This window comes from Cygnus atratus, chromosome 1, assembly GCF_013377495.2.
Source record: "Cygnus atratus isolate AKBS03 ecotype Queensland, Australia chromosome 1, CAtr_DNAZoo_HiC_assembly, whole genome shotgun sequence".
Lineage (NCBI taxonomy): Eukaryota > Metazoa > Chordata > Aves > Anseriformes > Anatidae > Cygnus > Cygnus atratus.
In genome coordinates this window covers 54,747,309-54,773,552 of record NC_066362.1, presented here as the reverse complement: position 1 = coordinate 54,773,552, position 26,244 = coordinate 54,747,309, and the positions used below count along the sequence as shown (strand labels likewise).

At 44.3% G+C, this 26,244-nt stretch overlaps 2 protein-coding genes across 2 annotated transcripts; one reads left to right on the top strand and one right to left on the bottom strand.

Annotated features, from left to right (window-relative positions):
• On the top strand, positions 1-5,247 carry KDELR3 (KDEL endoplasmic reticulum protein retention receptor 3). The gene is made up of 5 exons (XM_035551880.2): positions 1-491; positions 1,234-1,334; positions 1,728-1,886; positions 2,147-2,399; positions 4,467-5,247. Exons 1-5 carry the CDS (start codon positions 401-403, stop codon positions 4,505-4,507), a joined length of 645 nt encoding a protein of 214 aa, XP_035407773.1. The 5' UTR covers positions 1-400; the 3' UTR covers positions 4,508-5,247.
• On the bottom strand, positions 5,248-26,244 carry DDX17 (DEAD-box helicase 17). Its single transcript, XM_035551881.2, has 13 exons — positions 25,671-26,244; positions 21,269-21,419; positions 19,110-19,209; positions 18,829-18,962; positions 18,018-18,083; positions 17,588-17,729; positions 15,234-15,394; positions 14,975-15,147; positions 14,540-14,650; positions 13,994-14,055; positions 13,572-13,631; positions 9,097-9,336; positions 5,248-8,416 (listed from the first exon to the last, which is right to left on the bottom strand). The coding sequence occupies exons 1-13, from the start codon at positions 25,712-25,714 to the stop codon at positions 7,893-7,895; spliced, it is 1,968 nt and encodes a 655-aa protein (XP_035407774.1). The 5' UTR covers positions 25,715-26,244; the 3' UTR covers positions 5,248-7,892.

Genomic DNA, 26,244 nt, shown 5'->3' with positions numbered 1-26,244 from the left:
GCAGTTACTCCCGCCTCCGCCTCCTCCTTTGCCTCCTCCCCGGCCAGCCGGGAGCCACGTCACCCAGCACTGGCTTTGGGGCTGCTCAGCCCAGCCCGGCTCGGCCGACAGGACAAAACCCAACTTTGCCCAGGCCTTGAAGGTTTGGGGAGGGAGAAAATCCCCGCGGTGGGGACATCAAGGCAGGGGGACGCCCGGCCTGGAAGGCAGAGCGGTGCAGGGGGAAAGGCGCTTGGAAGGGGGGCTGAGCTTTCCTCCGCCAGAAGAAGAGAGCTGCAGGCAGCGGGAGGAGGAGGAGGAAAGTTCAGCAGGACGTGAGCGCGCGCTCGGCCGAGGATAAAGCTCCCCGCGGGGTTTTACAGCTGCCCTCGCCCACCACCGCCAAGGAGCCTGCGCCACCATGAACGTCTTCCGCATCCTGGGGGACATCTCCCACTTGCTGGCCATCATCATCCTGCTGCTGAAGATCCACAGGTCCAAGTCCTGTGCTGGTGAGTGCCAGGGAAGGAGGGGACCCTGCCCAGACAACAACTGCGCCCAGTCCCTTCAGGGGCATCAGCCTCCTCTCCTCCCTTGGGCTGCCTCCCTGCTGCTTCTTCCACCTTTCTCCCGCCCCATGCTGGTAGCCCTGGGTGGGTTTTTTGCCAAGCTCCAGCCCCAGGGCTTTGCTGCAGCTTGTAGGAGCCTCCACCAGCCCAGCACAGGGCGGTTTCCCCGCCAGGAGGGAGAAGGACGTGCTGGAAGGATGTGATGTGGCACAGCATGCCGCCGCCGTGCAGGTGTTTGTCTGGGGGAGATGAAGGGGAGGGGAGGGCGGTAAGGTGGAAAACGAGAAGCTGCGGTGGCACCAAAAGCAATCACCTCCAGGGGAAAGGTGCTGCTCCAGGCTGGAGGCCCTGCCAGAGAGCAGGCAGGCACCAGAGGCTGCTCGGGCAAGGGATGGGGAGAGGTGGTTTCCCGCAGGCAGATTTTGTTCGGGGTTCGGAGCCGCAGTGACTCAGCAGCACCCATCCCACAGCAACTCCCCGGTGTGGCAGGTGTCACAGCACACAAACCCACGGCAGGGCGGGCAGGCGTGTGGAGGGAGCCAGGAAGGGAATGGAAAGGGTTTTTTCTTGGTGGTGAGGCCGGCCGTGCGTGTATGCGGCTGCTCTCAAAGAAGGCACGAGGCAAAACCTGCACCCGAAGGCATTTTCCTCTTACTTGCCCTGCCCTCCTCTCCCCGCCACGCAGGTATCTCTGGGAAGAGCCAGATCCTTTTCGCCCTCGTCTTCACAACCCGCTACCTGGACCTGTTCACAACCTTCATCTCCGCCTACAACACCGTGATGAAGGTAAGGAGGGGCAGCATGGAAACAGAGGTTTCCCTCGGCTCGCCGTGGTTTCTTGGGGAAGGAGAGGTTGCACGTTCACCACGCTGTTTTTTCAGTCAGAGGGAGGAAGGAGAAACTCCATCTCCTCCAACCATCACCAAAACTACAGTGGGTTATACACAGAAGGGCAGCTAAAGATGCTCCCTTTGGTGTCACCAACCCTCCACCAACCACAAAACCCCCTCACTGCAGCGAACGAGGGAGCTGGGCCTGCCACATTTAGTCCACCAAAAGCAGAACAAGATGCAGTGAACCAAGGCTGGGCACCCTTGTGCAGCAGGAACATTAACAGGCGGCTCTCTTCAAGCACTGGTGGGGCGATCAAAATATCCCCATCTTCCCTCCCTCCCCCAGGTCATTTTTTTGATATGCGCCTACGTCACCGTGTACATGATCTACGTGAAATTCCGGAAAACGTTTGACAGCGAGAACGACTCCTTCCGCCTGGAGTTCCTGCTGGTCCCCGTCACAGGCCTGTCGTTTCTGGAGAACCACAGCTTCACCCCCTTGGAGGTGAGGAAACCGTGGGGCAGGGGAGGGGAGGGGAGGGACACAGCAGCCCAACACTGCCCAGCAGAGTTAGCAGGATGTTAAATAAATTAGATTTTTATTGCCAAAAGCATGAGGGAGGCAATGTTGGCAGGCCTCAGAGATCACACCACCTCTGGAGCTGCTCAGCACCATCTTCTCTCATCAGTCCCAGCGTGGTAGGCCCATCCTGATCCGGGCCATACTACAGGCAAGCCCACATCCTCACCACCTTGATTTCGCAGATACTCTGGACCTTCTCCATCTACCTGGAGTCTGTGGCCATCCTCCCCCAGCTCTTCATGATCAGCAAGACGGGGGAAGCAGAGACCATCACGACGCACTACCTTTTCTTCCTGGGCCTCTACCGCGCCCTCTACATTGCCAACTGGGTCTGGCGCTATCACACCGAGAAGTTCTACGACCAGATCGCTGTGGTGTCCGGGGTGGTGCAAACCATCTTCTACTGCGACTTCTTCTATCTCTACGTTACCAAAGGTAGGTGAAAGGGTTGGTATGAGGCCGAAAACGTTCATTCGGCCTTCTTGCAAGGGATGGTGGAGCTGCAGCTTGCGCTGTTAATCCTGACGTGAGTTTATCATTTACTGTATTTGTGTAGAAATTAAACCAGAGCTCAGCCTGGTTTAACCCACCCTAGGAAGTTAACAATTTCAGCATATTCACTTCCATGTACGTTTTGACAGATTATGTATGAATCACACACAAAAAAAAAAAAAACCTAGAGGGGGGAGGAAAAAATAGCCGCAGGCAGACGACGTACCTGAGAAAGCAACTGCAGACATATGGAGGTTTTATTAAGCCTACTTTTTCTTTTGGTGTAAAAGATGCAGCGTTCCCAAGAGCTGATTCTGTAGGAAGGCAGGCATCTGCATGTACAAGACACTCCCTTCTGTTTGCCAAAACCAGATGCCCCTTCTGCTGCAGCGCTGTGCTTTGGTAAAGCGCTGCATACCAGAGCTAAAGAGCTCATTGCGGGCATAAAATTTGGTAGCACGGCTTGCTGAGACTGAAAAAAAAAAAAAGATTCACTTTTCTGTTGAGGAGGGTGGAATTTGACAAAATGTAGCCAAATGAACAAATATTTTCTTCTTTGTTCGCATTCCCCAACTAGGCTGCCAAAACCAGTAGGGACAAGCCTGCGCTTGATGTTTTGAGGGATGGACCTTTAGGGGCTTCACGCAATATTCCTGCTGATGGAGAGGTGACAAGAGCATTGAGCAGGTTAAGCACATTAAGACTTCCTTCCATCATTGAAAAAATCTTTGTGGCTAGAAAACTACTTTGTAAAACCACCATCAAGGCGCTCCACGTCAATTCCTTTTTATTTTTTTCCCCTCCACTAATTCCCATTTTAGCTTCATTTAATTCATATGTCCTGCGTCCTTCTACATTTTGTTAGAAATCCACACCCTTTGCAGGTGTGGAAGGTGGAACAAAAGGGGAGAAAAAGAACCAACTGCTGGCTTTCAGCATTGCAGCACTAGCAACAAAGCCACGAAATTTAGATACAGGAGGGAAGAGAAAAAAAAAAACATTTGTCCCTGGGACATCACAGCAGACAGAATTGCCTATTTTTTTTTTCCTCCCCTCTTTTATTTTACACCAGTTTCTGGATCATGGGGAAGAAAAGGTGACTGGAGATATGCAAATACTCCACAGTCATTTATGGAAACCAAAAATATTATAGCAGGTTGCATCTCTCTTACACTCTTGCAAAAAAAGCGTCTTTTCAAAACATTTCTAACACAGAGGAGCTCAGACAAAAGGGCAGTGATTCTGATAAGAAAAGCAAGGATGTGTTATATAAAGAAACCTATTTAATAAGGCTTCAGAGCCGATACCAAAGCATTGTAAAGGGATTTTTATATAATGCAAGTTCTCTTTATCTTGTTTTCAAAACTCGATGAGCCGCTTTCTGTTTAACACAAGGACCTGAAAGATATTTGGAGGAAGCTTTCAGCTCCCAAAAGCTTGTGTTTCACAGAGCAGTTGAGGGTGGGAGCACCCGCGGGGATCATCTGATCCAGCCCCCAGCTGACAGCAGGGTCACCTAGAGCAGGTTCCTCGAGGCCACGTGCAGTCAGGTTTTGAGCATCACCAGGGTGGAAGCACCACAGCTCTGTGGGCAACCCGTGCCAGCATTTGACCGTCCTCACAGTAAAAAATAAAAATTAAAACACACCCCTTTTTTCACGCGTTTAAGTGGAATTTCCCATTGCCTCTTACCTGCCGCTGGCCACCACCAAGGGGCCTCCTATCCAACCCGCCACCATCAGATGAGATGAGGCATGCTGGGGGTGGGTCTGGCCACAGGCCACATATTTATGGCACGTTCTCTATTAAAAAAAATTAAATAAAACCAAAAATGCACCAGGAATAGAACAGCAGAGTCCACATGACATCATCAAGAAAAAAAAAAGGGGGAAATTTTGGTTTGCAAACCTGACAACCCACTATCTAGCACTCCAAACAGCAGGTTCAGGAAGTGTTTCATGGTTTCAGGAATATTCCTTCCTTACCTTCTCTTTCTCTGTCCTTTCATAGTCCTAAAAGGGAAGAAGCTAAGTCTTCCAATGCCTGTGTGAAGACATTTCCACAGGCAACACAAGAAATTCCGAAGATGAAGCGCTTACGATGACAGCTTTCCTTTCCTGGCCCTTGTCGACTGAAGAATGGCTCAGCTGAGCTTCACTCGAGTGCCAGGCAGACAACGATGCCCGGAAAGCTGGTCTGCTTTTCGTCTGGACGAGACTTTCCCTCCACTTTTTTTTTTTTTTTTGTATTTCTTCTTACTTGAATTTGGTGCTATTAAGTAGTGCTGGCCAATACTAAGATAGTGCAAATCATTCTCTCCCTGCTCTTCTCAGCACCCACCTCCAAAATATGCCTCTGCTTTGACCCTGAGGCACGACAGGGAATAAAAGGGAAATAAAAGGTCACTGCCTGTTAGTCCTTCAGCAAGTGCCTATAGTAAAGGGAACACTTTAAGTCTGGTAAGATACGCAAAGGCCACTGGCTCATTGCACACGTGGCCACATCCGACACAGCAGATGCTATTGCTGTTTTAACCACGAATTACCAGCCCCCCAAAGTGCCTGAACCCCATCCTCCTCAGGGCCTCCAATCTTCCAACGCCACAGGTATTCACACCCCGCTCACCCACCTGCAGTGACAGTTCGTGTCCTACAAATAAGGGATGTTTTGATTAAAATCAGAGGGTTGCCAACAGCTGTTTCCCACTCCTCGGATGTGACTTTTGTCAAGAACTGGGAAGAATGGGGGCAAAGACTGTTTTACACTCCAAAAATAAAGACAAAGCTCACAATTTTATTGACAACAGTGTTTTTATTTATACCTACAAAAGAAAACAAGATGGTATCAAAAGGACAATTTACAAACTAAGAATAGTAACATAGCTCTTAGTATCCTGTGTCTGAACACCACAGATCTATGAATCTCTCAATTCAAGTCTTCATTAATACAACAGGAATGTGTTCAGAGACCAGCAAGTGTGAAGCAAGATGCTGATCCCACACAAAGCCACTAACCCTTCCATTGTTCAGAGAAGTCCAAACAGTAAATTTCTTCAGGAAGTGGGAGGGGAGGAGACACCCAAGTCGTTTGACACTCCCACAGAACTTTTACAGCTTGAAAACAATGCGAACACTACTAGACGCTAATGCTTTATCAACAAGGGCCCTCCAGCTGGTATATGGAACAGAGCAGCGAGCACCAGGTGGGACAGGGGCAGCACATGCCACGGTGCGTTTATGCAGTCAACATTTGGTTAACACTCTGAACTGAACCGAGACCCTGGACTTCAGCTGACCTCAGTGACAATAAAGCACTGCAAGACTTGGCATGTTACGTTTACATGTGCACAAGTCCCCCCCAAAAAGAAGTGAAAGCTATCGCAGACTATAAGGCAGCTTTGGTGGTCCAGAGACCCTTTTTAAAGCCAGTCAGCAAGATGTCCTACTCCTACACCCCTCAAACACATTTCTGCATCAAATTCATAAATTTTTTTAAAAAGGTAAAAATAAAATATAGCTCTACACTTGCTTGTGAGGGAGGCCAAAGACAGATCAGTCAGTGCCTGGATAAATGAAATGTTTCTGGCTTTCACTTAACACAAGCAAAGAAATTTCCTGCCCAAGCAATGGAATTTGAGATGGGACGAGGGAAACAAGGTTCTGAAAAATCTCTCCCTTTTCTCTCCTTGTCAGCAACCTACCTGTGTACTGCACAAAAAAATGTGCATTCATCCCCCAAAATTATACTCTGGGAATTAAAAAAAAAAATCATTTCTGTATAAGCAAGCTCTTTTCCTGGGCTATAAGAAGTTCCACTCTGCTACAGAAGGGGTGGGCTGCCTTGCTCATCCATATGCAAGAACGCCAACAGAAAAAAAAAGAAAAAAGGAAAGAAAACAACCTGCACTCTCATAATGCAAAGATTATGCCTCACAAACCAGGAGATGTATCCATTCTTTTGTCACATTCTTAGATCGAGAGCAGCCAACTCCTATTATCATCTACTGTCTCTGAACCGTCTGGTATTAGAAGTAACAAGTCGACAACATGCTTTACTAAAGGGGAAAACCCCTCACACCCACCTTAGCCTGTAAAATAAACATTTTTTTATTTACGTATTTACTAAAATTCCACTCTTCTCTAACATTTTCTAAAATGCTACCTACCTGCAAGAGCTGAGCTCAAAGGGACCAATGGAACGGGGAAATGCACCCAAAAGCCAGGAAAAGCAATAGTCAGAGCAAGGTACAAAAGAAAGAAAGCTTCAGAATTAAGATGCACTAACCAGCTCGCTCCTTACCTCATGGAAAGGAGATTCCAGGCAATCTCCTCCTCCTCCTCCCTTCCTCCCCTTATGCCCCCCACCCCCCCGCCCCTCAGCCCACCCTATTCAAACCTCTTAAGTGCAGAAAACTCTGTCACATTTTGTTCAGCGTAGTGGCATTCAGAACACTCCCCGTGGCAACACGTAGTTTGTTCACGAAGGACAGACAAACGAGACTCGCTGTTCACAATCTCCGTTCGGTTTAGTTTCTGGGCTCTCAAATAAGACTCATCTCAATAAACCCAACAGTAGGAACTTGAGAGCAGAAACTAGCTGGAGTAAGGAGGTTGCATGCACTTACAATGCTGCAGTTTAACGATTGTAGGGCAAGAACTTATTTGGCCAAACATTACAGCAGCAACACCTGCAGTGACTGCATTTAGCTTTCAGGTACTGAATCCAAGACAGGTTTGGTCACCAACGCCGGGGTTTTAATCCCAACTTCCCTGCTACAGGTACCAGAAGGTGTACTGCTGCTTCCAGAGCTGCAGGAAATGCCAACAACCCACGTGGGTCATTACTCAGAACACCGCCCCACCGAGACAAATGAGCAGAGTTTTCCTATAGAAAGTTACCTATGATAGATTACAAGCAACGATAGCGAGCTATTAAAAAATAAAATTAAGATTAGGAAAAGTGAGCGTTGCTCCCTTGCATTTATCATGTTAAATGAACTGCGTTTTGGCTCCCCAAAGTTTCCCACCTCTCTGGATACTTCCTGAAATTAAGTTAACGTATTACAGAATAGAAACTTCCTCCCCTCAAAGCAAGTATTAACACAAACCTTAGACACCAAGATGATCGAGCTGGGACCTATCTGCCTTATACCCATTTCTTTTAGAGAAAATAAAATTTCCAATTTCCTCAACATGCAAGACAAAAAATAATAAATTTTCCAGTCAACTATATATATCTCTTAAAAAAAAAAAAAGAAAAAAAAAAGGACAGGGTCAGTAATGTGGACTGGGGGCCATTTTTGATGGGCTCAAGGGATTTGAATGGTGAATTCTAAGCCTAACCTGCATGAGAGAGACACCACAATGGGAAAGAAGAGAAAGAAAAGGTTCCTTTAAATGCAAGAGGTCTACACTGGTCACCAGCAGGCGAGTGGTCTCATTTGCGTGAGGGGGGCGGGGGCGGGGGAGGGGGTGGATACTGGTAGGTGGCAGTCTGTCCCATATAGCCCATCACGTTAGTGGCAGGGGGCTGAGGAAACTGTTGTGACATGAGCGGCTGTGGCTGCTGGCCCGAGCGCCCCACCATCCCTGCATACTGCTGTTGGGTAGTGCTCTGTGAGGTTCTCCCAGCGGTGGCAGCTGTGGTGCTGGCACCATAGCCACTAGCACTGTACTCTGCAGTGCCATAGCCACTCGTGCCATAGGCAGCTGCTCCATAGCTCCCTTGAGTGTAACCATACTGGCTCTGTGCTGCCCCAAAAGCGGAATTTGGGCTCCCGTAGGCACTGCCATAGGTCTTGTTGGCTCCGTTGGCATAACTGTCACCACGCTCACGGTCTCTGAAGCCACCTGAGTCTCTCCGGCCCTCTTTCACTCCCCGGAGCCTCCTGTCACACTCTTCCTGGTACATCAGGTTAGGGTTGTTTACTGAACTGCTCGTTCGGTAACGAGAACGGCCTCCTGGCGATGGATACGGTAAGATTTAGTACCGTGAACACGTTTTAAAACAATGAACTGTGGTAATCACGCCACCCTTTCCCTCCCTTCTACAGCCACAGCGCTGCCCACGAGGAGCAAGTTCTTTTGACTGTAACTTCCCTGCGAGGCTGTGCATTCATCCCTGCGTTTTGTTCAAGGTGGAGAGAAGAAGTTCAGAAAGTTTTCTTAATGTGCGTACTGCGAGCCAAAGGAAATGGAAGGAATTCAGGACTAACTTGGAAATGTAATTAAACTTATTATTCCATCAGGGAGAGGGAGGAAAAGTAGTCTCAGTCCCTGAGGGTCAAGTCGGTATTTCCCTTCGCTGATTTCAATTTTGCATGTCTATGCACAGGCATCCTGTTACCTGTGTTCAGGCAGGAGGTGCAAGGAATTAATTCAAGGAAAATTAGCTGTGTGAGGACCTCATCAGGAGAAAAAAAGAAAAAATTTCTCCAACTAAGTTTTAATGGTGGACTATCTCTCGGTTGGACAGAAATACTCCGTTTCCTGAACACCCTCGAAATCTCAGGTATAAGACAACTTTATCACTAACCTGTCTCTTAGACTTGCACTTACTATTTCCTTACCCTCTTTTCATCTTCCCTCCCTCAAAGCAGAGAAGCTATTCCCTACGTAGCCCTTTCCCCATGTGCCTTTACCTCCACCACCACCTCCTCCTCCTCTGTGGTCCACAAGCTGCATCAGCTTTGGATTGATGGCTTGATTGGCTTCTTCCAACACTTTGATAAGCTCCCTGGCTTGTTTCAGGTTTCCTGGTGTGAAGAACGTGTACGCAGTACCTTTGTTGGTACTACGTGCGGTACGGCCAATACGGTGCACATAATCTTCAGAGCTGTTCGGATAGTCGTAGTTTATCACAAATTTAACATCTTCCACGTCTTGTCAAGTGCCCAGGTGCGAAGCACAGTGAAAGGGTGGGGTTGAGGAAAGGGGAGAAGAAGAGAGGACGTGCCAACGAAAGGTGGGGAGCACGAATGCAGGTGACAGTAATAAGAAAAAAAAAACACATCACAAAGTTAGTAACTGCATGGAACAGATACAAGACAGACTCATCCCAAAAGAGTAGAAGACTCAAATTTACGATCATCAGGCACAAAGATCAGTGTCCTGAAAAACAGTGGAAGTTTTAAAGCAGTTTTTCCCTGCACTCAAATTCATCCTCCCCGGAATGCATTTCTCCGTATTCCATTGATGTTTTTAAATGAGCTAAATTAATTTTGTATTTTTTTTTTCCCAAAACACAATCTTGATGGTGAAAACGACACCATCAGACACAGCAAACTGGGGTGGAGGAAGGGTAGGACTGCCACGGTGAAGCTTTTACTCTGTTGGGAGAAGTCTAACAAATAATAACAGTAATGAGATCACTTACCTTCCACTTAGCAACATGAAATAAAATGCAAGTAAAAATCATTTACAATCCTAAAATACAGTGAACTACCTCTCCTAGCCTGAAGTTTAAGACGCTCCAATCACACTACTATCATTCAGCCAACTCATTAAAAACTGTTTGGATCATACCTAGAATATCTTAACTTAGCTTCGTAGTTACAAGAATGCATTACACTAACATTTCACCATACTGTTCTGTCCAGTTCAGAGCAGCTTTTGTAATTTGGGCAATCCTGCTTTCCGTTTACAATTCCCTACTTCCCATGTCAAATGGAAGCAGGAAATAAAGTGACCAAAGTTGCTACGTACTGTAAAATAATATTAAAATTTAAGAGATCAGAACAGCTCACCTTTCAGTGAGGCTACAGAAACTCATGGGACAGAAACAAAGTAAATGTTAGTGTAACACTTCAGTGAAAGCATTTGAAGTACCAAAAGCACCTATTTGCTACAGTATAGAATGTTCTTTAAAAAAAGCATGGCATTACAGTAAGTCACCTAACAGCTCATAAAAAAAAAATCTGCATTTTAAGATGAATATTCTGAAAATATCCAAGATAAAACACAGATTTTTTTTGTGATTTCCTTTCTTTTTTTTTTTTTTTTTTTTTTTTTTTTTTTAAAGAGAGAAACATTCTCTGTTTGTTACCAGACCGATGCACACTCCCTCCTCCTGTGGGAAACCGCTGCAGCCGATCCCGTCTCTTTGCCTTTTATTTTTGGCGGCCTCCTTTCGAAAACTCCGCCCTCTGACACGGGACCACTGGAGCGCGGGGAGCATGCATCAAGGGTCCGTGGCAGCGAGAAGTCCCCACACACGCTCACTCTGTGAACTGGCTTAAGACGCTTCTCTGTAGCCCCATTTGGTTGTGAAGCGCCGGAGAACCTGGGTTCAGGTAAAGGTTTCAGGTCCTCCAACGCTTTTTGTCCCCTATTTGGGGCTCTTAGGGGCATTTGTCAAAAAAAAATGCAGGTACAAAAATTACATCCAAGGGGTCAGACTGCATCTATTGCCCAGACTGCATCAATTTCAAAGGGGTCGTAGGAAAAATAAAAAGAAGACGGTTGTGGTGGCAAGAGGGGGGACTTTATGTCTGTTTCTTATTACAGCAAAGGGGGGGCTCCTCAGTCTTTGCTGACTCCAAAGTCCTGAATCACACCAAAAAAAGGGAGTGAGAAGGCAGGTTTCACAGGGGGCTGCGCGAGTCTCCAGCTAGGGTCCTTGATGCAACAGGTTGTGGTTTTTTTTTTTTTAAAAGAAGGGGAAAGCGAAATAGAGAGGAGTACATATGACAGATTGCATCTTCCCAGCCAGGGTGTAACTAATCTGACAAGTTGCAGGCTCCAGGAGCCTCAGTCAGTCCCATTCTGCACATCCATCAGTAGCAAAGCAACTTGAATTAGCACAGAGGATACAAGGGCGTGCTTTCCTGGCAGAAAGCACAGGGAAGCACAGCTACCAATGCAGACAGTGCTGACTTGACTGGGGAGGACTGGGAAGAATGGGAAGGATGGGAAGGCAGGAAGAGGAAAATGGAAGGGTGTTTTCCAGACCAGAAAGTGATCCTGGGAGAGCACGCAGCTGGCTGAAGAAAGACCCGAGCAAGTGCAAGACTCGGCTTCTCCAGTCTAGCATGCTCCAAAGTGCTTGCGCACGCTCAGAATCTTCCTGCGCTTTTAGAAGATAACGTGGCAGGATCTAGAATCAAAGCTGTCGATCATTTCTGACAGCTACTTGGGAAACATGCCCTTTGTCAGACCATCAGAATACCCTATGGCACAGACAGTCTCCGATTATTAATCAGAAGGGACAAAACTAGCAAACATGCTAGTCTAGAGAGCTGTTTCAACCATCAATGTAGATGTGCCCCCACCCCTGCACTGAGAATGATCTGTAGCTGATATCAAAGTTTCTGTTAAAGAAAACAAAACAAAACAAATTCAATGTTTTTAGTTTAATAGACTGAACAAAAAATAAATAAAAAATAATCAGTGCAGAGAGAGGACCTCACTCCAGGGAATCATCACAAAGAAGTCATTATGGGACTCAGAACTTACCTGGAAGAAGCTTTTTTGAAACCAATGTTCCATTAGGAAGAGGGAAAGCCCTGGTGACTCAGCCAAAAGGCGCGCGCCCCTGTTTTATGTTATTTAGGTAGAAGCCTTCACTTTCCAGGATCTTGGAGGAAGTCGTCCAGAAGTTTGCCAGTTAAGTGACTTATTTTAAGAAGCAGCAAACTCAGGGCCCCAAAACAAGCAGAGATGTTGTTCAGTAACAAGAAACAGACTCTGGTACCTTTCCCCCACAGCTCAGGCGAAGTGGAGGATGGGAAGTGGGGAGACTGTTTTCTGAAGTGTTATCCAATTGAGTAGTTTTGGGGGAGTGTTTTTGGAGGGGAGTGAAGCTGTTTTAAATGTCTAGGCAAGATGCACAAAGAAGCTACCAGCACATAGCAAGCCTGTTTAAAAAACGCTGCTAGAGAAAGCAGCTCTTTCATACAAACTGGTTTCAGGCCTCAGTCCCTTCTCCCAACAGGCCCAAGTACTAACTGCACAGGTCCAGACATGACCCTAGAGGGCAGAGACTGAAGTCCAGATAATCACCTCTCCGAGGAAGCGTTGGACGTTTTTTTTTGGAGGGGGGGGGGCTGGGAACTAGGGGTGCAGGTGGTGTGAACAAAGGCTGCCAAATCTAGTAATGGTCTGCCTGTGTTAAAGTGACCATATGATGCACAGCACAGCCACCCTTCCAGCATATGAAAAACAGAGCTCAGATAACTGTGATTTTTAATAAACCAGAGATTTTTCTGAGCTTATCTGCAATGACTCACAATAACTTTGTCTGAAGTTTACCATAACAAGACACTGACCCCCAAGGGGTTTATCTTCTACCAAGCTCGGGGAGGGTGGAATATTCAGTGCTCGTTATTAAGCTAAGAGCACCTCAGAAGTCATCCTCCTCTTCTAGGAGTGGGCAGATGTACAGGGACTGTGCCTAGCACACAGCGTTTCACCATACAAATATGCTTATTTAAAAAGGGGGCGCAACTGATGCATCCAGACAGATCATTTTCAAGCCACCAAGAACAGAGTGGCGCAATTTTGATTCAGTTACACATTTGGGTAGCGCTACGTTAATGGCCATATATAATATAATCTCAGTGGTCCTGCCTAGAAGGAGCACAGAGGAGGGGAGTTACGTGTCAAGACCAAAAATCTGGAGCAGTGCTTTCTCAGATGTGAATACATCTGCGGGGTAAACATGCGTGTATGCTGGGGTTTGTATGCTCAAATCTGGGGGGGATTATGCAGGGAGAATATTAGCTATTTGCCGTTGAAATGCTCTCCCACAACTTCCTACTTGGGCTTTATCTGACACGCTCTGAACAGAGCAATCCATCCCTACCATCCAGCAACAAAAGCTGGATTTGGGGAAGAAGTGAGTGTGGTGGAAGGGTTGGGTTGCATAATTGGACGTCTCTTCTCCCTCTTGGCGATCGATTAGTCATGCCTAGGCCTTGCTGCAGACCAAAGCCTGTTCATTAGGAGCAGGAAGAGACTTTGAATATGAAAGAAAAAAAAAAGATTAATGTTAAAAAACGTATTTCACATGTGGGGGAAAATCACGCTTTGAATTTTTTTTTTTAAAAAAAGAAAACATATTTCAGTCCAAAGAAGAAAAATATGCAGCAGTAGGCAAGAGTGGTCTATGTGTACAAACCTAGCCCACGAGATGCAACGTCGGTAGCAATGAGGATAGGAGCCTTTCCAGAACGAAACTCTGTAAAACAAAGCACGCTATGAAGTAAGATTTTTAAAAAAGATAGTTATCTGAATTTGATTCACACTAAATGCTCATTTTCCAGAATCTAGGTAAGATAATTTCATAAGCCCCAGCAAGTCAGGATATAAGGTGTCAACTAGTTTTCAAAATCCAGCTCTCTGGGTTAAGCAGTCATCCCATTCAATTTTTGGATTAAAAAAAAAAAATAAAAATACAAGCACTGAAATTAACAGTACAAAGCCAAAAGAAGTTCCTTCGAAACATCTCTCTTGGTCACAGAGACAAAAGGAAGCCTAAGAACAGCGCGTCTGAATTACGTACAGCAGCCCGAGTTATTCTCCCCTCAGCGACGGACTCACCATTAAGCACCCAATCTCTTTCCGGCTGACTCTTGTCTCCATGGATACACATAGCTGGCCAACTGCCAAACAGAGATGCACATTAGGACAGACAGAAAGTACATATATTAAAGGCAACAGGAAGCTTTATTGACATTTCAGTAAAAAGGCCAAAAAAAAAAAATATGTATTTCTCAAGTGTTTTGATTCCCTGTCCCCCTCCTCTGGCCTTTGTCTACCTACTGTGCATACAGTTTTGTTTCTTGCACACTAAACCCACTAATTATATAGCAGCCATTGAAGTCCAATCACATTTGTGAAATTAATAGTTTGTCACTTCATTATATCAGTATTCTTACATACTGAAAGCTGCACAGTTTACAAATATTCTCCCTTCCACTAAGGCTTTGATGGATTGGAACCTTCCAGGAAATTAAGACTGAATTCAGCCAAGAACCAAACTGACAGGTTGTTCCTAACTATAGCATCGCGAACATTTAGACCTTACTGCTTTTATTACAGTTTCTGTTTCCCACTAGCAGCAAAGGGTAGGGGGAGGCTAATCACCCATCTCTGCGCATCCTTCGAGTGAGATCATCACATCGCCTCTTTGTCTCCACAAAGATGATGGTTTTATTCTCCTTCTCTGCCATGATTTCTTCCATCAGTTGTATCAGTCTAAAACAGACACGAGAGCTAGTATAGATATCCACACATACAAGAATACAGGAACGCTGTCTCAGTTTGCTTTAAGAAAATGTATAATACACATCCACAAAAGTAAAAGCCAGCACCGCTTACACAGAATTTAGCTCTTCTGTACAATGGTACGGTGAGAATATATGCAACAGACTGGATAATTACAGGACTTGTTTGGTAACATTCAAAGGTTAAATAACACTGCAAAAAAATCCACTATTCAGAATTCACATTTGGCTCAGAAAACAATGTAGATTTCCAAGTGCAGCTAAAAAACCTGAAATGGTAGGCAAGTCAACGTACTTATGGTCTTTCTCGCTTTCCATGCATACGTCCACTATCTGCAGGATATTGTGGTTGGCACTCAGCTCCAAGTTCCCCACGTTGATCTGAACATAGTCCTGTAGGAAGTCCTCGGCAAGCTGGCGCACTTCTTTTGGCCAGGTGGCACTCCACATCAGAGTCTGTCTGTCAGGCTACGAAAAAAGGGAAAACATTTATTTAAGGTAGTGGGCTTGGATGGGAAACCAAGGGAGGCTGTCCTTTAACAACGTTCACGCACCCTTATCTGGTCAACAATTTTCCGAATTTGGGGTTCAAATCCCATGTCCAACATTCTGTCTGCTTCATCCAGCACAAGGTACGTACACCGACGAAGGTTGGTCTTTCCTGCCTCAAGGAAGTCAATCAAGCGACCCGGTGTAGCAATGCAGATCTCCACACCTTCAAAACAGAAGGAGGAAAAAGAATAAGGCTCTTCATTTGAATGTCAATTGGTATTTTTAGTCAGAATGAATCACCTCCCAGAGCAAAATTGTTTAAATAAAATGAAAAAGCACCACCCTCATCCATACCCAAGATTGAGTCATTTCAGTAGAAGCCCTAGTTTCTTTTAATAATTCATTTTTTTTTCCATTCTGAAATTACTGTTACAGTGCCATTAGAATAATAAATGCAGTGCAGAAGCTAAAAGCCTACTGTCAGAAAACACCTGCAAAGAGCTGCCCAAAAATCAAAACTAAAATAAGCTTCTACTCAACCCTGACCTACCTTCATCCAGAATTACACAGCCTGGAGAGCTCTCTAGTAAAAATAGAACTGAACTACAGCTAAACTCTACATGTTAAACAAACATGAAGTGCTCCTCTTGCTGTACAGGTCAGATTAGTTCCACTTCCACCTTTTTTTTTTTTTTTTTTAAAGGTATATAAAAGCCAAACCGTAGCCTTTAATACTGAATAATTATGCCCTAAGCATGACAGACAACCATCCAGCCTGTACCTTAGTGTAAAAACAGAACTCAGATATTCTTAAGCTAGTACCAGGTATGGCAAATTATATATATATATATATATATATATATATATATATATATATATATATTTTTTTTTTTTTTTTTTTTACAAGAAGGGACTAATTTTCACCAATTTCCAAATCTTAAGAGGTGCACCCTTAAGTGTCACAGAAACAATCACAGAAGTTATGTTTAGAGAAGTAGTGAGGTGAAAACACATAAAAATAGCTTTGCTGATACTTCACTTCCAGATGCAGAGTATTTTGCAACAGCCCAGATTGTTATGTCTGTGTCAACTTGGACTCCTCAGAGCTGATGAAGCTGGACACACTTTCAGTTTCTATAAAGCTCATGCAAGAATTAGATTTCTAAGAGTCGCTGGTCTTCCAGAGAGACTGAAAAAACTGCACTCTGTTGTCAGTGATGCACTCCTCCAAAATAAATTCACTAAATACCCAGAAATCCACAACTGACAAAAAAAAATATGATTTTTGATCTCTACTTACTCAAGAATTTTTGCTGCAGCAAGCACTAAGCAACCATCCAAAGATAGAAACACCTAAAAGGACTGAAAGCAGGACTGAAAGCATGGTATCTGTCCACATCCTTTAACCAAAATGTTTTCATCATATGTGGGAGAATCTCTATTGTACAGCACTCCAGGAAGGTGTAAAGAAAAAAAAAACCACCACGTTGATGCTTCCATGGTCTCTTCACGTAACATTGTCTCCACCATGAACAATGGTGCTTTTTATCGGATGCACTACTGTTTTTTGGATTAGAGCTATCCCACAGCCTTCTGCCACACGTTTTCGTCCCGTTATTGAAGTGTTCAAGAGCAGCTCTTCAAACCACGGTGATAAATTTTGTTTAAATTACTTGAGCAGATCTGTGTAAGCTTACCTTAATAAGATTTCGTGCATCTTTTCATGTAATTCTATTGTATTTTTTAGCCTAGTGAAGACAAAAGCCCTCAGCACATTGCTGCATCTGAAATTATATGCAACTAGCCCTTCACATGAAGGTTGGGCCACTAGCACACTACTGCTGCTACAGTGGTTGCTGCAGAACCACAGCTCCCCAACAGTCCTGTCTCCAGCCCTCTGCTACATTAGGAAAGGCAACGGAAGAACCCCATGGGGCAGCATGACCAGAAAGAGAACCTAGTCCTTAAGAACAATGAAGTACCAGGAAAAACAAACAAACAAACCACTGTCTAAAGAAGTTTCTATGAATTCAGAAATTACATTTTATTATTTGAACAAACCTGGGCGGAAAACTCAGTCTGGCTTAAGAAAAATTGTTCCTTAAGCTTGCTGCTACTGCACCTTCTCAAAATAATCTGTCCTTTCTGACAAGTTGCTTCCCCTCCCCCTTCCTAAGTCCCGTTGACCTTCGTGAGTGGAAAGTTCAGAAAATGGAAGGAGGTCTAATATCCGAGTAAGTCATTATACAACAGAGAAGGAAATTATCACATGCCCTATCATTTTAACTGGAAAAAGAGACAGCCACTCACCTCTCCAAACAGGCTTTAAGATTACTTTCAAGTTTACTTATATTTTGCAGTACCACCTCCTACAGAAACTTGCAGACACCCATTTTAAAGATCTCAGTTAAATTACCTCTTTCTAGATCTCTGATCTGGGGACCTTTGGGTGCTCCTCCATATATGCAGGTACTCTTCAGCCTTGAACATTTGCCATAATCATCAGCCACTTGCTGCACTTGCTGGGCCAACTCTCTGGTAGGTGCTAGAACCAAGCACTGCAGAAGGAATCAGTTCAGGTTAACCAAGCTGTACACGCATCCCTAACTTAAGGACTCTGCTCAAATACCATAAGCAAAGCTGGACCATCTGCTCTCTATTAGCTAAAACATTTAAGTATCGTTAGATTATGTCAGCAATTGCACGGAATTTCAACTAATGAGTGGGACGTTCACATTGTGATTGTAAACACTCTCTACTTACTATTCTCATATACCAATTAAATAAAGCACATATCTCATTAATGGTGCCACAAACAGAAAGGAAGGGAATTGACAAGCACTTACAATTGGGCCATCCCCTCTCTCCAAATATGGCTGGTGGTTGATGTGAACGATCGCAGGCAACAAGTACTGAAACAGAAGAATTCTAAGTTAAGGCACCGGACTTCCACATTCAGTGCCAGTGACCACCTGCCATGACAGCTGGACCACAGCGAGAGCCCACTTAGCCTAACAGCCCTCCAGAAGCCAGTACATAATGTTCCAAAGATAGGTAGAAACCTCAGCTATATTAAAATCAGGATTTTGCAAAACCAGGTATTTGCATTTACCCAACAGAAGAAATGATTTGCAGAGCTGCTGAGCAACCGTATCTGCTTTTGGCATGAGTAGAAAACAGAGGTGCTTAGCACCTCTGAACAGAAAACTCATTTAAAATTTGGAGCCTGAATTAGTAGAATTGAGCAATCTTTCCTCTAAACAGTGCTTTTCATAAAGCATAAAATTCCTTCTTGACCACTGCAGATAAAATTAACACATTAATGAAGACTCAACCATCCTTTATTTTAACTTGTGTAGTTAACAAAACAAATTGGCACATACTAGTTATTAAACTGCAACGTAAGCATGGACCAAAGGGAAGTAGCTAAGCATCAGAAAGAGAGACATGCAAAACACATGCCTGTGAATAAGACAGGCTAGATGGGTTGAGGCTTAAGTCTCACCCATGATGCAATAAAGAAAGCTTTAAAAACATGTCATCACTTCACTTTACACTTGAAGCACTGTCAAGATGAAAAACTGGTAACAAGCAGCCAAGGTTAATTTCTACAAGGCAACTGTGGAAATAAATAAAACAAAAGAAGTGAATACGCACCGCTAGTGTCTTCCCAGAGCCAGTCTGTGCAATGCCCACCATATCACGACCACTGAGAGCAAGTGGAAAACCTTGGCACTGAATTGGAGTGGGTTCTGTGAAATTCTGGTCCATCAAGGCATCCATCACATACTCTAAGAATTTAAGAAAGGAAAAAAAATTCTTAAAGGCCAACTGAGGCTATATGCAACTTCAGAAGACCTTTTAGAAATGAAAACAGGCCTTAACACTTGCTGCCTTTGAGTAATCCACATTTTCTTAAAGAATGGCAAAATACTTACGTGGAAAGCTACACTGGTGGAAGGCAAACACAGGCTTGGGGCAGCCCTCCATTCCTCGAATTGTTATCTCTTTCTTCCTTCTCAGTTCTTCAACTTCATACTATTGACATGGAAAAAAAACAAAGAAATGCTGAACATCAGCAGAGACTTACAGTGCACGCTTCTATTAAGTGACTTAATGCCTCTTACTAACAGTTTAGTTTGGGAGATGAGATAGACAAGAAGATCTAAAAACGACAGCTCTCCTAAGGATTTTACCCTGAGATTGAGCTATCACGTAGGTTCTCCAACACTCAAGAAGTAGGAGTTCTCTGTGCAGCCTAAAGGAACTGATGCCTGTTTCCTTCCAAGCAGTCTTTTTTAATGAAAAGTGCATTAATACAATCTTTTAAAAGCTTTTAGCCATCTTCCAGAAGCCAGAACTTATCAAGAGCTTCAAAAGTGAACAGAGGCAGAGGAACAGATTAAATAAATTTTATGTGACAATGCTGAGAACTAAACAAATTAAATAGGCCCTAACATACAACAAAAAAGCAGAAAGCAGGGCAGTCCTTCTCCTTCCATTAAAACACTCCAGAAGCGGCTAAGTACGTAGCTCTTGCTGTACAGCCTGCAACTCAGAAACGTCACTTGGAACCTTTTTGGAAGCAGCGTTTCTTTTCCGCATGAAAGACGCCCAAACAACATCATGATGACATACTAAGGCCCCACAATTTTTTTTCACTACTATTTCTGAAATGTGTATCCACATAAGGAGAGTTTTAGGGTTAGGAGAAGTGTGTGTTGTTTTCTTTTTTTCCCTATGTTATATTACAAGTCCAACAGCACTCAGCAACATGCTTCCACAATTCATTACCTTATTCTAACACTCACCAAAAATCAATATGAAAATACCCATCAGTATCAAACATGCATTTTACCCAAAGCAGTAAACTTACTGTTTGTGAAAAATTTAGAGTTCAAACAAAAGTTTAAAACTAAAACTATATATATTAAAAAAAATCTAAGAAGAATGTGAAAATCCTTTTACTTTTAGCTGGCTAAGGCAAAGACAGCACCTAAAGCTAACTGGTTCAGTAGTTCAAGTTGCTGCCTTTGAACGGCCACGGCCTCCTTCAGTCCCTTTATGCCATATAACCTTGCCATGAATACGTGACTTGAAGATTTGTAAGTATATGCAATTGGATAAGAAAACCTTTTGTTTTCCTCAAGTTTCCTTGTGTTAAGAATGAAACCTGTTAATTTCTAAATATAAGACATTGAAGAGGAAGAAAAAAAACTAGACTAGTTGGGTAGGAAGGGGAGATGATCTATAAACACGGAGCGCTGTGTCCAGTTCTGAGCCCCCAGTGCACGAAGGACGTTGTTTAACCAGGCATGTCCAATTATGGCAGGGAAAGCTAGAGGCTGAGGTACAGGCTGGACAAAGACTGGGAGCACCAGATTCGTGCAGCTCGGGAAAGAGAGGACTAACAAGGGAATCTAACAGCTATTCTCAACTACCTGATGGTCATTATAGAGATCGAGTCAGACTCTTGAAATTCCAATTAGTTATCAGTGGAAAAAAACACCACGAGAAGCATCAAGACCTGAGACGGCCAGCCAGATAGGGTACGGACTCTCACCATCCTTAGGGATATCCAAACTCAGAAGTGCAAGGTGCTGAGCAACCTGCTCTACTGTGGGGCTGAGGATTAGACGAGATGTGTCCCAAGGTTCCGGTTTTTCAGCCTGAATTATTATTATAAAACTGTATGCCTTCCAAATGTTTTTCAAGTGTTTATGCCACTCAGTTCTTTATTTTAGGTTCTTTCAGGGTCTCTCCAGTATTGCAACTTTTAAGCTCTCCAGTCAGAATCCTCAATGACAAAGCATGACATTCTTGTTGGTTAATTTCAAATAACCAGACCACAATAGCATTATGATGATGAATTACAAATGACCAAATGTAAAAAAACTTGCGTAAAGACAGCTGAGAACAGAAGCATCACATTTGCTAATGTTATAATGACTCTGCTATCCGGCAGAGCATACACACAGAAAACAAACTTAACGAGGACAGTCCTATTACACACTGTCCCAGACATCCTAGGACAAGATTTTCCACTTGTGACATTTTGTTGTATGTAAAATGAAACAGAAAGAACCTAGTGACTTACCGGAGTAAGCCTGGCCACTTCTGGATGTTCCACATAAAAATTCTTCTCAAACTTGGGCAGCTCATTTAAATCCCATTTTTTCTTACGTAAGCGTTCCCCCGGATTACCAAATTTCTTTGGAGGAAGAGGACCTCCACGACTTGCTCCAAAGCTGGAATGTCAATGTTAATTATAAACAATTCAATTAGTCTGGAATTTGCAAGTTTCTAAAGCATTTTTCACCCCTCCCACCCCAAGTGGACACACAAGCACAATATTCTGTCAAAATTCGCCCCCTCCAAGAAAACTGCTATGATAGCATTCATGACATAAACCTGCCCAAAGTCCGTTTTAACCCAAACCCGTCCTAGAGGTTGCTTCCAGTACGGCCATTTTTAAGTCGCTGCCTTAAAGCTCCTGTCACCAAGCTTCTGTCTCTTGGTTCCCTCTCCTGGGACAAAGCTGCTGGTACAGCTATGGCAATTATTTTGTATCAAAGCTGAGAGTGTAATTAAAACAGGACAGATGCAAGGGGTGGGAAAAATCTCTAATCACAAGTTCCTTGTATCTCAAGGCCAGTTTTCGCACAAAAATAGCTATTTCACCTTCTCCCCGTGTCCTCTCTCTTTTCTTATCAAGCAGTGTGCCTCAAATAAAAAACAAGTAAAGACAGAAAGTAAACAAGTCCACCCAAGCTTGGAAGTCTATGTGTAATGCTGGAACCAAAGCAATAAAGCTTTTATTTTCAGAAAAGAAAGAGAAGCAGAAGAAAAATATATAAAAGCACTCGGGAAAAATTGTATCCCTTCCCAAACGCTTCTGATGAAGACTCAAGAGAGTAAAAAAAAAAAAAAACGCTTACTCTGCTAAAAACTTCCTAACTAACAGCCACTCAGAAGTTACTGTTCTCCCTCTCACCTAAGTTTTATTCACCCAGTTATTTTAATACGCTGAAGAAGGGTAAGAGCTGTCATAACTCATGGATGCATTGGACAACACATAAGCTTCTGGCAAGAATCAAGAATAACTGAAAACTGAGGGGTATAAATTGTTTAATTATCAAAAACATTATAAATGATTACGTATTTTACAATTCCACCAGAACGTTATAGTTCTTTCATTCATATCATACAAACACAGCAGGAGGCACTTTTCCAAAAGCTATCAGATCATATTTTGTCCTAATGCAAATTCTGGTTAATAAAGCTACAGCTTTTCGCAGAATATGAATTCATGAGAAGTGCCTGCTTTTATTTAGATAGCAAATCCACAGCGTCTGCACTTTATTCAAGCAGTCTGCTAGTAAATCAAAACAGTTAATGAAACAAACCCAACGCAACAAAAATCCCAAAGCAGTTTTCATACGCTGGTAACTTGAGGAGAAAAGGGCTTGATAAAAACTAAAATAGATTTGAAGGAAATTTTTACGTTATCCTAATTACAAGGCTCTCTGTTCAGACATTAGCTACATCTGCTGTTTAAATTGCTTCCCAATGGAAATTACAAGTGACAGCGACTAAGAGACCAAAAAAGCGGAACTCAAATCAACGTATTAACAGGAACGAGGGGCTACACTGTTGGAAAAACTAGGTATGGTAGATATAATTTAAAACCTGGTAAGTAAATTCTAAAATGCTTGTCTTGATGAAACTGCTTCATTCAGTCTCCTCTCTGTTGTATAAATATCCCTTATTTTCTTATCATATTTTTATGAGAACCTGTATGTCAGCATTTTTTGTCATATGCAAAGACTGTAAAACACAACTTCAGAAATTAAGCAATTATAGTTTCTTTTGGACAAAGTAACAAAAAATTGTACAGACTATCATCTACAGGAACATTCATATTTACTGAGGATTTCTGCTGCTGATCACGCTAACTTGAGGTCAAAATGGCAACTCTTTACGTTTCCAAGTTGTTCTAACAAAAGGCATAAGCGGCTTCACTGAAGTCAACTGGAGGGTCAGAGGGCGAACGAGTTTCCTTGCAGAAGGAAACACACGGAAGAACGGATTGTGAGACTGGACACTGAAACAGCTGCGTACTGTATTTGCTCCACAGATATCCAGAGGGAAAAATCAATACGTTCTGCATAAAAGTCGTGCAGTTTCAGTTCTCCGTTCTCACGCACAACATGGCTGCACGCTGACCTGGAAGAAGTGAGCCCCGCAGCATTCCTGAAACGCTGCCTCCGCTAACCCAGCAGCGACTGACACTTCGTGTTCGGATCGCAAGTAACAACTGGATTCTGATTCCAGCTAAACTGATTTAAATCTGGGATTATCTCACTGATTTGCCAACAGTTCTCCTGTCAATCAAGTGGAAATTCAGACTGACCCAAAACGCTCTTGTCTAACACTACTGTGCCCCCATTTCTGGGACAGAACTGAGCAAGTTTATTACACTCCAGAGCAAAACAGGACCGCTTCCCATCCTAAGAAGTCATCTACAGCTTGTTCCTAATAGGAAGAAAACAGAAAGCCTGTATTTGTTAGTCAATGAAAGAATCAGTACTGAGAAGGTGGTAAACTTCCAAACGCAGCATGCTGGGTGGTCCAAAGTTTTCACAGAGACTCTTTATGAATTATGATGCATGTTGGTGGTTACAAGTACTTTCACACCTTAAATAAATGTGTGTAACAAGCTGCATCCTGATACATTACACGCATAGCTTCCGGTACAATAGGCCAAGAAAAATGTTTTTGGACATTTGCGTTGAAAATCTTGACAAAGAAGCACACAGACACTCCTTTTACTTATGCGAAATTCCTGATTTAAAAGAGAAGCAACCATCTATAATCAAAATCTTTATGCAGAATGGGATTACACACGTTTTAAGGCATGCTCAGTATTGTAACAACACTTTGGAGAGTGTTTTTTTTAAGGAACCGTATATAAATCTGCATTCTCAAACTTGCTCACTGAACTCCAAAAACAGTTCAGACCCCCAGCTATCTCAGACTTGCCAAAGCATTCACTCCAATTGCGTTACACTGAGCTGGAAAGCTCAAGATGAAAAAACACCAAAACCCTCCTCTCTTCTCTGTGGAGGGAAAAAAAAAAGGATCTCTTAAGTTCAGAGTGTGAAATGTGGATGTAAAGATAAAGCAGAAAATACAACTATCTCTCTCCACAGACGAAGAGAAACTAAACGCTAAAATGGATTTCAACATAAACAAAATATTCTTCAATCTCCCAGTAGGAGAGAAAAGAAAAATAATAAGAATAAAAAACGTAAGACTCATTCTTAATATGGCAGACTAGATCTAATTTGGTAACAAAACTCACATGACATGTTTATTGTTAATCCTTGCGAACGGAGGCCTAGCTACTTGTGATTTGAAGGACAGAACATACCACTCTCCTAAATGGGGTTTAATTTTCTCTTAAAAAATGGCCTGGGATGAAAGCCTTACTACTTTTAACCCATAAAAAGAAAACCAAGCCTCAAACTATTTATGTACTATATCCATATGTACATATACATATGTATATGTATATACATATGTATATACATATGTATACATATGTATACATATGTATATACATATGTACTTTATGTACTACATCCTATGCTGTACTTACCCTATACTACCCACAGCACATAGTATTTTTTTCTTTTTAACTGCCATCCTTGGATGGAAAAGAAATTAAACCTGCAAAAACCTTTCCCAATGCTAGCTTCCTTTCAATAGTGGTCTCAGAAGTATCAAGCACTAGGCCTCAGCCATGCCAGACAGACAACTCCCGTTCGATCGCTACGTAAGCTTGGTCATGCTCGTTAAGTGTGGTCCAGGGCCATGTTTACTGAACTCGGCCTCCTGAGAACGCAAGTCCCCCGCACGGCAGCAGTTTTCAACCTCATTTCCTCTCACGATAAGCCCGGGAGTGCAGCCGGGAAAGACCTTTCACCAACTGCCATCTTTCTAAGAAGTCCAGAAGGAGCAATGACAGCCAGAAGGGCAGCGTGTCCAGCCACCCTTGCCAGGGCCACTGGGACTTTCATGGTTTGCAGGGGGGAGAGGGACAGGAGAACAGGGGTGGCAAAAAAAAATAATATATATATATATATTCATATATATATATATATGAAGGGAAGGAGAAAAGGAAAAGGCAAGCAAGCAAGCAAGCACATACGGTTACATGTGAAGAATACGAAAACATAATATATAATATATAACCCCCACCCCTTGCTGCCAGAACCGTGATAGTAAAGTTCCCAACCCCTCCGACCCCCCCTCCCCCAACACGAAAATCCAGGGTGAAATCTCCCCCCAATCCCACCACCGGGACGTGCCGTGTCCCTCCCATCCCCCCCGTTCCCCAAACCCCCCCCAACCCCTCACAGGGAGGTGAGGGCCCCTTCCACCGCCCCCCCCCCCCCCCCAAACCCCAGCCCTGCCTTCCCCGTCCCCCCCCTTACCCGCCGCGGTCTCGGTCGCGCCCCCGGTCCCCGAAGCCCCTCATCGCACCCGGGGGGGTGGGAGAGAGGCAGCGGAACGCCGGCCGTGGCGACGGCGAGGGACTGGGGGTACGGGGAGACGGGCCAGCCAGGGGCGGCTGCGTCTCGGAGGAATCGCTTTGCGCCACCTCGCCTCTTGGGTGGGACACAAAAGGAGAAGAATTGGTCAGTGGGTCCGAGACCCGCTGGACGTCGGCGGAGGGAACGGCGGGGCTCTCGGTCGGCTCCAGGGCCCGTGCCGTGTGGAGACACTCGCGTCTTCTTCCTCCGGGCTCCCGGCACAAAATGGCCGCCGCCGCCCCAACCCGCTTCGCTTACGTTACGGGCGGTCCGACGCTGCGCAAACTGCGGCCCTCGAAAAATGCCTACGCTTATTCCCGGAAGCCAACTACGCCCCGAACCGGCTCTGCGAGACGCTTCTCCGCGCGGCGCGGCGCGTACGAAAGCCGCGTAGCGCCCTTTGCTCCGACAGGCCCAGCGCGAGGAGGAGAGGGAGGGGAGCAACGCTCTTCCTATTCCTCAAAGTCAGTTACGC